Source organism: Clupea harengus, chromosome 4 (genome assembly GCF_900700415.2).
Source record: "Clupea harengus chromosome 4, Ch_v2.0.2, whole genome shotgun sequence".
In the NCBI taxonomy this organism is placed as follows: Eukaryota; Metazoa; Chordata; class Actinopteri; order Clupeiformes; family Clupeidae; genus Clupea; species Clupea harengus.
In genome coordinates this window covers 16,593,280-16,607,449 of record NC_045155.1, presented here as the reverse complement: position 1 = coordinate 16,607,449, position 14,170 = coordinate 16,593,280, and the positions used below count along the sequence as shown (strand labels likewise).

General features: G+C 44.7%; 1 protein-coding gene across 1 annotated transcript in view; it reads right to left on the bottom strand.

Moving 5' to 3' along the window:
• Positions 1-13,621, bottom strand: part of nfatc2a (nuclear factor of activated T cells 2a) — a 14,666-nt gene extending 1,045 nt beyond the window's left edge. The window contains exons 1-8 of the mRNA XM_012834488.3: positions 13,195-13,621; positions 12,763-12,931; positions 8,471-8,673; positions 8,043-8,215; positions 6,298-6,438; positions 1,123-1,178; positions 795-927; positions 1-10 (exon numbers count right to left, since the gene is read on the bottom strand). The exon at positions 1-10 is cut by the window's left edge and continues 1,045 nt beyond it. Of these exons, the coding sequence (XP_012689942.3) occupies positions 1-10; positions 795-927; positions 1,123-1,178; positions 6,298-6,438; positions 8,043-8,215; positions 8,471-8,673; positions 12,763-12,931; positions 13,195-13,526 (1,217 nt within the window). The 5' untranslated portion in view covers positions 13,527-13,621. The remainder of the gene's footprint in view (positions 11-794; positions 928-1,122; positions 1,179-6,297; positions 6,439-8,042; positions 8,216-8,470; positions 8,674-12,762; positions 12,932-13,194) is intronic.
• Between the last annotated feature and the right edge of the window lie 549 nt (positions 13,622-14,170).

Here is a 14,170-nt window from a genome sequence, read left to right as displayed (position 1 = left end):
ATGGAGGCCACTGCAGCACACACAAACACACACACAAGTGTACAAAGACACACACACACACACAAATATTACTATCTGCGATGGTTCGTATAACAACACAGAAGGTACTTTTCACATAGTGTTTTTGTAAACGTCTGTGTGTGCTTATGCGTGTTTGTGTACTCGCCACTGTATCACTAAGCAAGTTCAATACTCAACTGTTCCGCTTCACAGAACCTAACAATGCCAGTCACAGTTGACCTGTCCTATGACAGTAGTGATAAGCTTTCTGTGACAGCCCTGGTTTAGATCATCAGATACATACAGTCACACAAGTGCGCATATAAGCATAGTGTTGATGGCGTTTATGTTCCCCTTTCAAATGTTCTTGGAATCCTTCCTATCTTCCTATCAATTAATGTGTCTTATGATTATGAGACAGAAACCCGGGGTTATATCAAGTTTGAAATGAGTCAGCTACAAACCAAAAACATGCCTGATGATACAGAGCCAAGGTACTCACAAAGTATTGCTCGATGTCAACTATAATTGGTAGTCTATTCATCTTGGAATGTCATCAATGTGCATATTATGGACTGACTCTTTGCTGCAGTAAGAATGTTTTACTAGAAGTATAGAAGTATAGTTTGGATCTTGCCATGATATGTATTCAACCTGTCAATCCAAATAAAGAAATAAAATGTGTGTGTGTGTGTGTGTGTGTATGTGTGTGTGTGTGCATGTGTGTGCGTGCGTGCGTGCATGCATATGTGTGTGTGTGTGTGTGCGTGCAAGCATGTGTGTGTGTGGCCTACCTGGGAGGGGAGTGTAAGTAAAGTGTTGTGGTTGGCTCCTCTTCCTCTTCCCATTGATCACATAGAAGTTAACCTTCACTGGGTGGCAGATGGACGGGTCACGGAAAGGAGGGACCTCAATGAAGAGCATGCTCTAGGATATCCATACAGAAGCATGTCACATCTCAATACTCAGCACTCAGTAACATGCTTGGTTTTCAAATGACATATTAGAAATTGTATAGAATAGGTTTTACAAAAAATTCAAGTCTGGTCATTTTTTTGTAGTGAGATTTTGGGTAAAAGATATGATCAGTTGTGGCACAAAACCAAGCAGTGTAACCCTTACAGGTTGGCTCTTGTCCTTGTCTACGGTGGCCTCCGCTTCCCAGATCTGCTGTCCATCTACAGAGAAAGAGAGAAAGACAGGAGCGAGACAGAGAAAGAGAGAGAAAGAGTGACAGAAAGAAAAACAATTGGACCAGGATATTTGCACGAAACACTGTTTAAACACCCACACAATTTCAGTGTGAATGCTTCTGACAGAGCAATTTCTTGCACAACAGGTCAAATCTTATCATTGACAACCTGAAATCTATCTATCTGACATTTAGAACAAATTACTTTGAAACACAATGCAAAGACACCTATTATCATAACAGTAATATCACTTGGGAAAGCACAGTTTTACACAACAGGGTACATCCCCTTCCCAAGATGACAATGGCATGACCTTCTCGGCATCAAAGACACTAGATGTCAATGCCAGATGTCAAATCTACTGTCATCAATGAAGTAAATCTTTCTTTGGAGCAGCGTGGGACAGGTGAGTCACGAAAGCCCATGAGCACTTCCTCTTTAACCTTACACTACGTCACACAGGCGCAGGGCGGGTGAGGGCCTGAGTGAAGCTATAACACCACCGCAACATCACTTCCTGTCCTTCCAGAGGTCTTGACCAGATGAAGAGTCCATATCAGAAGACATGCATGACCATGAGCGTGGCAATAGGGTTCTCAGCTCTCTGTTAATGTCCATGCTCGAGTCAAGTGTGTGCTAGACGTCAACGTGTAGCATGAATTTGGTCATGTGAGAGGAGGAAGTAAACAAACAAGCTAAACCTGTAGAGCAGGTCTTTCTAACAATGGGCATCTGGGTGCATGACTTTTGAGATAATGTGTTCATATTTATAACGGCCTTTAATGGCACTTATGAATATGAATATGAATTCTTATTAAAGGGGGAAAAGGAAGGTGTTAGCTATTTAATGCTGGTGAATGTGTCAGTATAAAAAGTAGCCCATACAAAGAATGAAAGCATGACCAAATCTATCTTAAGTTGCTTCATGCAGTGAAGGTGCATTTCAACTTCCTCACCTAAGAGTTAGGGCACGCAGAAAGGATGGAAATCAATGGCCGACCTAAAAGCCAAAGCCTGCTGAGAGCAATTGTTCTGCCTTGTGTAATGCAGTCCCATTATGTTAATGTAAATAAATTGAAACAAATGTACTAATTCTATAGCCTGTTCTATATATATATATTTTTGGTCACACTTTATTTCGATGGTCCCTTATAGACTATCTACAGATGCTAAGATTATAAGATATCTGTTGAAATTCTGTTAACTACAATTTAGAGTTAAGGTTAGGGTTAGGTGTTGGGTTTGGTTAAGGTGATGTTCAGTGAACAATTAGAAAGACTGAACTTGAATTTCAACAAACCATCTGTTAAGTCTCTGTAGGCGGACTATCCAAATAAAGTGTTAACAAACGTTTTGGTTTCCTGAAAATCATAAACCTGGCAGCATTCTAATGAATGCAATTGAAATGACTCATTAACTGCATACCTATCATATGGCGCAAACGTTGTTTAGAAGTATAGCGGTGTGTTTTAAAGTAATTCATGGGAATTTCCCAAACCACATTCTAGGTTGTGCGCCCGTTCGCTCGGCTCGAATGAGTCAGCATGACACTGGGACAAAGGGTATTCCGAGAACGTTGCCAGGTACGACAGTCCAAGGAGCGATGTGATGGATTGTGTGCAATCTGCCTAAAGGACAGGTGCTGAGTGCTTCTCATTCTACTCTCAGTCCTCTACTGGAGGCCCTGAACAGCTGAAGCCTGAACTCCAAGCCGAGGCCAGGTTTGCTGGGCCAGGGGCTCTCCTGGGTCGGCCTCTCTTCCGTGAGCCAGAGAGAAACAGCAGACAGATGCAGCTGTCTCCCATTCACAGGGATGTCAGGTTTGCTCGTCATGCACACTTGTGTGTCATCCAGAGAAACCCTCCAGAACAACAGCAAAACCCCTCTCTCTCTCTTTCTTTCCAAACCCCCTCTCTCTCTTTCTTTCCAAACCCATCTCTCTCTTTCTCTGACGTCCAAGCATAGTTACGGAGTGAAATAACAGAGCAGGGAACCCCGGTCCCAAAAAAAAGGGAAAGTGAATCTGTGAGAGAAAGAGAAGGAAGCACCCAAGGGAGTCCACGTAGCGCGGCTGGCTTAGCTGGGGTTTGAGGAGATGGAGCGAGTGAGTCAGGCCTCCGGGCCGAGCAAGCGCTCTCCCCCTCTCTGCTTCCTGAGCAGCTCTCATACAAACCCCAGGACCATAAACACAGTCCAGATACACAGAAAACACAACAACCAGAGCACACACCAGACACAACAGACACCCCAACTCAACAACCAGAGCACACACCAGACACAACAAACACCACAACACAACAACCAGAGCACACACCAGACACAACAAACACCCCAACACAACAACCAGAGCACACACCAGACACAAAATATGACAATGCATGACAACTGACAACACACACACTCAACTGCACAAAAATAGAAAAAACAACTGCACAAAAGACAACTATACATGCACAGACACAGACCAGGTACACAATCTAAAAGATTTAATAGAATAGGGTAGTACTGATAGCTGAGTGAATAGCTATTTTCTGTAAACAGACCATTTTCAAATATTGAACAAATCCCTCACAATAGGAACTTTACTTTCATTCAATCTCTCTATTCTTCAGTCAGAAAGATAAAAACTAGCAGCCACAAAGAAACTGGGTTGGAGATGATAGCGTTACCACATGTTCAAGACACACACACACACACACACACACACACACACACACACACACACACACACACACACTCACACACACTCACACACTCTCACACATACATACACTCACAAGGAGAGGCCATCTGCCAATATCTCGCTGCAAGGTAGAGCCTAAGCGTGAAGTGAAGACAGCCGTCGCTGACACAGCTGCAGTAGCTTCTGGGCCCACCGTGCTAGAGCCATGGCTACACCGTGGTGTTTGGAGCATCCAGTGCTAGAGCCATGGCTATACCGTGGTGTTTGGAGCATCCAGTGCTAGAGCCATGGCTACACCGTGGTGTTTGGAGCATCCAGTGGTACATGGTGTATAGCCACACATCTACATAACAGACATGTGCTCTGACTGTGTGGTGCATTGGCTGAGAGGCAGTGAAAGTGATGATCTCACTGGTGTCACTGTACATCCTCCACCACAATTTCATGGTCAAATGCTCCAAAGCATGTGACCAGCATGACTGATTAGCACTGCACAGAGTGTGTGGTCAGTGGGAACCTACAATATTGCTAACTATGTGGGAAGGTGTCTATTACCAATAGTGGTTAAACTAACATAAAGTTATATGCAGCTCATATGTAAAATACTAGCATGCATTTACACTGCAAGGAAAATAGATAATTTTACCTCCCCATAATAGAAAGGTATACTAGTAAGAGTCTGTAGTAGGGACTGCCACACTTGTTAAAAGCTGCAGGATCTAATGTAGGTTTGAGGAAAGCCTGCGTAAAGAGCCATGAAACTCCTGATGAAGCCATGTGGATGGCCTGGTGGATGATAAACCATGTGGATGGCCTGGTGGATGATACACCATGTGGATGGCCTGGTTTTGCATCAGAAATCTGAGCGCCATGCAAATGCGTCTGGTGGAGATTAGGAAAGGTCAGGATTCAAATGGCAGCAGGGCGGACACAGGGAGAACTGCAGGGTGTGGGGCTGCAGGCTCAACCGTCAGGGCTCAGAGTGGCAGCTCTCTCTCACTCTCACTCTTTCTCCCTCCCTCCCTCTTCTCTCCACTTTTCTCTTTCTCTTCTATATATGAAAGCATACATTTAGTTTCTTCCTCTTGTCTCGTAGCATATTCATGTATGGCCAGTAAGCCACCTGACTGGTGCACCTGCTCTGGGGAAATCTGAGCTGCTCTGCGTTCCCTATGTATTCTGGATCTTTACTGCTGTCACATATCAGGTGCTACCTGGGACGGATGTCATAGTGGTCCGCTTGTCAACAATGATTTCAGCCATTCATTTTATCTCCTGTTTCAAGAGTTGTGTCAAATCCAGTGTGCTTGTCAGAATTGACAGAAATAGGAATATAAACTGTTATTAGACCCTGATCCATTAGTATTATGATGATGATGATGATTATTATTATTGTTATTATTATTATATACAATATTGTACTGAACCCTCATTTATTTTCAGAATTTCCTTCTTTAGAATAGGCCCAACTACACTACATACCCAAACACCATCTGCAACGGAGCATTTCCATGTCAAGGCTGTGATGTCTATGCATCTCTGAAGCCTGTGACAGAGCAGCAGTGCAGTGGCCGAGAGCAGAGATGGTGGCTGGATAACAGCAGGAGGGCTAAAGGCCAAGGGAAAGTGGGGCTGCCATCTTATCAGCAGAGCCATGCAAATGCCTGCCGCGTAAACTCGCGTAAGCTACACAACACCACTGGCCAGGCCTGGACTCCTCAAAGAAGCCCAGGTGCTCATACATTGAGCTGAACTGTATCTGGGACGCACAAAGATGGATCTGCCTCAGCACAGCTCGGCTCAGTGCTAGAGAGAGGGGGAGAGATAGAGAGAGAGAGAGAAAGAGAGAGAGAGAGAGAATGGGGACTTTGAGAGTGGGAGGAAAGAGAGAAAGAGAGAGTTTCACATGAAAGTGAAAACCGTCATCCTAGTGGGGCAACCTTTCTCTGAGCGATAAGACAGTTCTCCTGTTCTTGCGTTCTTACTCGAGGGCCGTGTGGATTCCTGTCAAGCCTCTCTTTCAGTTTCTGTGAAAGTGTGTGCTTCTACCACTCTGGCATCATGCATTCTCACACACAATTCAACCCCCAAGTGCTCTACTTCATTAAACACCTAGTGCAGACAACCATATTGGTTCTTTCCTCAAATTCAACTAATGCAGAGCATACAGAGCATACACAGTGATATGTTTCCACTGCACCATGACAACCCCCCCCACACACACACACACACACACACACACACACATACACACACCCTACCCTCCCCCCCACACACACACACTCACACTCACACACCCACCCCCACCCCCCCACACACACATACACATACACACACACTCACACTCACACACACACACACACCCCCCACACACACACAGAAACCCACTCCATACAAGCAAGAGGTCTTTGGTGTACGCACCATGGGTCTTCTCTGTGAAGATGACTTTGGAGTCGGAGCTGAAGTTCTGTCCAGTGAGGATCATCTGTTGGCCTCCCAGCACACTGCAGCTGTCCAGGTCCTGCTTCTCCACCATGGGCAGCTCATGAGCCGAGCGCTGGGCTGCACACCGCACAGGAGAGAGTTACACATAAGTTACATTCACACGCAAACACAGACATGCACATATTATGGCTGGGAACTAACATCAAGCCTTAACCACCACAGCCACATCTCATACTTCTAACTCCTCCACACTGCTGAGGTACGTATGCTGAGATGCTAATCCTGACCAAAACCATGCAGAAGGTTCAAAGAGTGCACTCCCACTGGAGTGAAAGCAATCACTAACCACATAAACAGCAATGACAGAAAAGTAATTGTTCTATAAATTACTCTTGCCTTGACAACTTTCATAATTTTTTCTGAAGTCTAATTTGAAGCATGCATATAGACCTTCACGTTATTTATGGCAGAGCACTGATTGTGTACAGTATATGGATGTGAGAATACACTGAAGCCAGTAATTAACACTATGTATTAGCCACAACAAACCCTTTAAAAGCTGACGTTATTGCTTTGTATTGGTCTATGTTGTCTGCCAACTATGAACCCGGGTAATGACATTGATGAGTCAGAAGGGCTTTTCATTTATTTTTGTTTGTTTTTTTAATCAAGAGGAAATGCCTAAATCAATGTCCATTAATAAACCAGCCGGTGGCTTCATCCAGCAACTCAATATCCGTCCAAGCCAATCCCAGGCAAACACCTGGGCCAAGACCTTTGGACAGGTGTGTGAAGCCCGGGCTAAGTAAACAAGCTAAACAACACCTGGCCCACCCCTGACGAGATGCTCAGTGAATGAATGAAGGTGTGTGTGTGTGTCTGTGTGTGTGTGTGTGTGTGTGTGTGTGTGTCTGTGCGTGTGTGTGTGTGTGTGTGTGTGTGTGTGTGTGTGTGTGTGTGTGTGTGTGTGTGTGTGCGTGCATTTGTGTACATTTTCTCTCTGAAGAGTTATTCTTAACAGTTAACAATAGCAAAACTTTTATAGAACAGAAAACACAGACGTCCTTCCATACACACATACAGACCTCCCTAGAAGCATATCTGTGATGCACTGTGAGTGAGTGCTCTTGACTCGGTTTATTTGTTTACATTGTTACACCTGCTATGGATGGTTCCCGTCAAAACAGCTGAACAACATGGACACACAACATACAACTACATTTGTGCTGATCTGAGTTGGACATTATTCCAGTATTTCAGTTTTCTACATCATTGTGCAAGAGATTTAAATCTTGAGACTTCCTGCTAAATGAAATGCCACACAAGTAACAATCATTTCTGGATCATGTTACATGATGCCAGTGACATGTCGTTGAGATAGGAGGGATTAAATGCAGCATCACACCGCAGTCCTGCTATGCTGTGGTTTGGCCGTGCCATGCACTATTTGTACTCTCTGGTTGTCTAATAAAGAGAAACTCTATTGAATTTACAGATTGTCGATTCATCTAAGGAAGTGATTTTGTAGTACGTAGGTCCATTCTTGTGAGACACATTAAGTATTATTGTGGTTCTTCACGGAAGAATGTTTTGTCTCAGACACTGCAGGCTCTACATGACAGTGTCTGTCATATTGGGACACTTAACTGCTGTGTATCTGGGTTCATCAGTGCCATTGTCACATGTTACACAACTAAGGTCAAAGGTCATAGGGAACTCACAGCATTCGATGGGATGGGAAGCCGTCTGCAGTGAGATGTACTGGCCGCTGGGCTGGGGAATGTGCACACGGAACACCACACGCACACGCGTGTTCTTACGGCCGATGTCTGTCTCGCCTTTCCTCAGCTCGATGTCCGCATTACGGAGTTTCAAGATCCCAGCACAGTCAATTCTAAGAACATACACACACACACAAACATAAACATAAACATAAACACACACACACACACACACACACACACACACACACACACACACATTTTCATTCTATACATTAGTAACTTGATCCAATTACAGTAAATGTCCAGACGTGCTTTGAACAGCCGCAACAATGAAACAACAGTACATCTACTTGGGTAAAGACAGTAGTTTCCCCCCAAATGTATACACACACACACACATACAATTCCAGTACAATTGGACTCACATGGCCTTCATGTTGTTCTTGGGCTCCAAGGGGATCTCCAGGACTTTGGTGCAGCTGATTATCTTCTCATAGCTGGAGGTGGTGACGGTCTTGCCGGTGATGCGGTGCACCTGGTAGAAGGCATGTGGCTTGAGGATGCGCTCATCTGCTGTGCCGATAAAGATCTGCAGCCCAAGAGGCTCCTTCCCTCGGTATCCACGCAGCTACGCAAGATAACACAGCACCATAACATGTTCAATTTCAACGCAGTTTTATATGCTATAGTTAGTTTTATACAGTTATATATATACAGTTTTATATGCTGTAGTCAGTTTTATACAGTTATATATACAGTTTTATATGCTAAGTTAGTTTTATACAATTATATATACAGTTTTATATGCTAAGTTAGTTTTATACACTTATATATACAGTTTTATATGCTAAGTTAGTTTAATACATTTATATATACAGTTTTATATGCTAAGTTAGTTTTATACACTTCTATATACAGTTTTATATGCTAAGTTAAGACGTTGACATGAGTAATACTAGAGGACACAAGATCATATAAAGGCAAACATCCTGTCACTATCATTATCTTTATCCCAATATTACTCTGACAAAGCCCCAACACTACCCAGAGCTCACAGTGGCAGCATCGTGAGCTCTGGATGGAGTTGGGGCTAGGTAGAACCTCACGATTGGATTGGATTACGATTCAAAGGGTAAAGATTTGATTATAAAACGATTCTTGATGCATCACGATGCATCTTGTCCTTCATGTTTTTTTATTCCTAAATAAAAGCTCGGATTTAATATGTTGATAATTTAAATCTTCTGTATTTTGATGCAGAATCTTTCATGTTATTGTTTGATGCAACTATTACTTTCCCCAGCCATAGCTCTAGCAAAAATAGAAATGTTATTTTAACACATCAGTCTGCTTCCTCTGATCACACAGGAAAGTTCCCCTATCTTAGACAGTTAGAATCCTCATGAGACATGCAGAGAAACAGACACACACACACATACACACACTTTGCACTTTGTAATGTGACACTGTTACAGACCATGGTCACGCACCAACACCCTTTCATTTGCTTGACAGAGCCTCCATCTGAAGGTAGATATCATGTGCCATAGGCTGACTATGCACTTTACATGCATATATGGAAAATGCATGCAGACAGAAATGCACAAACATAAGCATGCATATGCATACATACACATATGCCCCCCCTATACACTATACCAAAACACATGGAAATGTAGACACAAACATAAACACAATGCTCAGCACTCATACATCCTGAGAGCACAGCTGTCTGCCTGGTTGAGTCTATGACAGCACACACGCACACACACACACACACACACACACACACACACACACACACACACACACACACACACACACACACACACACACACACACACACACACACGTTATGTGGTAGATATGCATACAGTTACAACTGAGTTATGTAGATCTTGTAACTGTCTTCAAAGGGGGTAAAAACAACAGTGACTTATCTGACTAAAGATGATATCAGTTGCATCAAGCTTAGTATAGTGTTAGTCTGAGTGTGTGTTTGTAGGCAAGTGAGTGAACTTGAGTACAATCAAGTGATTCTGTAGTTTTAACATGTTTGAGATGAGCAAGGCGATTGATGATTAGTATTTAATACAGCAGTAGATCTTCCTTTACAGACCATATCAGCCCCCTAAAACGCCTAAAAAGATACATTACATTTGAAACCTTTTTACTTTGGACCAAAAGTAAAATACAGCTATATATCAATACTTACCTGTCACACACACACACCTTCACCCACCCACCCACCCACTCGTTGACCCCACCCCCCCACCCCCAGCTCAAGACGGATAGCAGAGAAGTATTCGGAAGGAAGTCTGCAGAAACCACGAAGCATGAAGCAGCAGCTATATTTACGTGCTTCAGAAAGAAGAGGTGTCTTCACCATCCTCCCCTCATCATCTCTTTTCAACACTTTCTACAAGTGTAATGCTTTTGTTATGAGATATAACACTTGCATACAGATCTCACCAAATTGGCCTGCATTTAAATAAAGAATAGTCTTGTTGCTGACGAGAACTTTTTGACAGCAGGTTATTGACATGATATCAGAGCTAAGACATACAGTATGGTATTCATGATACATCAGTTTGGATCAATACATTGACTCAAAAGGCAACAATTCAAGTCAACCAATGAAGACAGATGTTGATGGAGATGGAACAAGTAGAACATTTATTTAAATCATAATGTTCTTTATATCTAATAGGGAAGGCATCATCTGGGTTGTTGTTGTAGCAATCACAGGGCACTGTGTCATATTGTAGAAAAAACTGCTAAATGTCTAACTGTTACTTGTAATAGCCTATTACTTACACCCCTAACATATATATTTCCAGTCATAAACACAAAAAAACGATTTGTTAAATGAGTAATTACATGGTTTCCATTTCATAACCTTTAGATTGTATAATACCCTGTATTGTATAATACCCTGTCCCTTTTAGTCTAAGTCTGCTTTTAGTGGGATAGGCCTAGCTTGATTTAAAAATAGTATTTTCATGATTTTCAAGAAAAGTTTGACGCTTTTCTCAAAGGGTAGGTTTATGCATTGAGAGGACAGATTGTGGATGTGTGTGTGTGTGTGTGTGTGTGTGTGTGTGTGTGTGTGTGTGTGTGTGTGTGTGTGTGTGTGTGTGTGTGTGTGTGTGTTTGTGTGTGTGTGTGTGTGTGTGTGTGTGTGTGTGTGTGTGTGTGTGTGTGTGTGTGTGTGTCTGCAGGGGTGAAAGAGAAGCCTTAGGCTTGTAGCAAACACTCTCGTTGCCAGGGGCCACTAGAGAACCTTGTTACCATGGATGCAAATCGTGATTCAGGAGAGAGGTTGGAAAAGTAAAGTGGAAGGGGGGGTTGGGGGGGGGGGGGAGAGAGCAGAGAGAGGGAGAGTTTGGGGGGAACCCAAGTGTGCTCAGGGAAGGAGAGGAGAGGAGGTGAGTGGTGCACAGAAAGTAGAACAGCAGGTGAGGAAGACGAAAATAATAAAAAGGAGAATGAAAGTATGAAATGAGGATATAAAGAAGGAGCCCCTTGTCACAGTCATCCACGAACATGTGACTCACCACAGTAAGCTACACTGACCACAACACATAGCAGCCAATGGAAAGCCGTAAATACTCTGACTGCGTATGTGTGTGTGTGTGTGTGTGTGTGTGTGTGTGTGTGTGTGTGTGTGTGTGTGTGTGTGTGTGTGTGTGTGTGTGTGTGTGTGTGAAAATGACCCTGCACCAGAGGTCAGCCTGGGCAGCACACCCTCAAAGTTCTGCTAAACACATCATTACACACAGTTTACACTGAGTACCAAACAGCTTACCATAGTAACACCAAAACCTTGGTGGTAAACACGGGGAGCGGCAAGTCTCTGGCTTCACCTCATCCATGCCACTTTTCACAACAGCACACCAGGAACGAAATAATCAGATCCGTTTGAATGAAAATCAAATTCATAAGTTCTGGCTTTTATGTTTAGGAGACTGTGCCTCAGACGTGGAAGAAGCCAGTTCCTCTCTCGCATTGTAATCAATTCACCTTTAGGAGGAAGTTGTTGAAATGCTGCTTTAATTCAAGCTTTAAAAGCTTTCGAACATGTGCTCGAATGCTTGAAGATACCTCAAACACAAACACAGGCCACGTCGGAGACAGAGCTGAGCATGCCTCATGCTATTTTTAAATCCTGCCAGTGGTCTTTGGATCCAGAGATGGCCACCATGTCTCTGCGCAAAGAAACAAACAGAGGCTGCCAGGCCACTAATTCACCGGAGTAATATTTCAAATATTTAATAATACTCATACCCGTAACAGAAGTCCTGAATCTTGTCCAGAGCTTTTTTAAAACAACTACTGAATGAAGTGCCAGAGTCACTGTTCTGAGACCTGTGATTCCTTTCATTGGGTGACACACATGTATGTCTACACAAACACACATCCACATGCATTCAAACAGACACGCACACACACAAACACACACCCACATGCATGCAGACACACACACACACACACTCATTCTCTCTGTTTCTTTCTAGGCCATTTCCATAAACATGACTTGAGGCAAGAGTCCTGTTCATTATATAATCAAAAGGAAATACCATCACACAGGGGCCTGTATGTGAGAGAGATACACAGATAAAGTGGCGGAGAACGAGTGATGAGAGCATGTGAAAGACTCACAGAGAGAAAGAGAGAAGGACAAAGAGTATGATATTGGGAGTGAGAGAGGCTGTACCTGCACTACTGGGTGTCCCCCTGTAGGGGCTTTGACTGCCCCACGGCTGCCCTCCGTCTCGTAATGAGCACGATGGTGTGGTTTGGGCTGGACCTCAATGTGCAACTCATACTGGTCAGTACGACTGGGCAGGGGCCACTCCAAAGGTGGGAGAGAGGCCACAGGGATGCTGGGAGATGTGATAACAGCATACATACATCACACACACAGACACACAAACACACACACGCAAAAAAACACTTAAATTGATATGTCATACATCCAGTTCTATTAATTATTGGTGATTCATTCTGACAGTGTTATTTTGAGGATGATTTGACATCACATGCACTGAACTATTTCTGTCTGTGATGTAGTTAGTTAGTTAGAGGCTACTCTTTTTTCTTTCACATAGTCTTGCACACGTGTTAACATGGTCACTTTTGTAATCACCTGCAAATGCCTGGGATGGCTGGAAGCTGTTTGGTCCAGAGGGGGGGTGGGATGACGTAAAATGACTCGGGTTTGTTTTTAACATCCTGTTGACATGGCAACACATAGCTCTCAGTTGGGGTTTCTTGGTAGAGGCCGTACGCCTGGCTGCTGTTGGTCGTCCTGATGATCTTGGTAGGCACGGAGCTGGGCTGGGCTGCATTGTAGCCATTGATGACCTCCGACCCATAGTGGAGACTCACACTGATGCCAGACTGGTGGTTGTCGTGAGCGCTGTGAGGGGAGGGGCTGCGGGAGCGGTGCCCGGTGATGAGGCCAGGGTTGCGGTACATGTGATAGGTGCGCTTGCCCTGTGGGGAGGTGGAGCGCGAGCCGGGTCGTGGGGAGGGCGAGCGCTGGCCGCCTGCACAGTCCTCCGTCAGGCTGGTGTGGGGGGACGTGCCCGGAGACACGCGCGGGGAGCCGCCGCTGGTCTGGATGCCCTGAAAGCGCGGGCACAAGTCGCCAGTTGCCTGGCCGTTGCTGGGCGACACGCAAGGTGAGGCCCAGGGTGAGTAGCTCTCGGAGTGCCAGCTGGTGGAGGAGTTGCTGCTAGCCGGACTCAGGCAGGCTGGCTCTCGGTAGGCCAGGCTGTCTTGCCCTGGCACCGTCAGGGCCTGCCGCGGGCTGGTGTTGAGCAGCTGGCCCTGCAGTGAGTCACGGCCGTGGTTGTAATGCTCACGGGACGGGGTGATCTCAATGCGGGGGCTGAGTGCCGGAGCACCGGACTGACGCACCTGGCCCAGGAAGCTTTTCACCTCCAAGGTCTCGTAGTCAGGCAGGCCCTCAGGGTTCGGCTCACTATAGGATGGGCTGCAGGACTTAAAGCCAAACCCGGAGGGGTCCTCCAGGGTGTAGGAGAGGCTGTTGGGGGGGTTAAGCACTTTGTGTGTGCAGAGATTTGACTCATCTACCAAAGGAACACACAAGTAAAGGA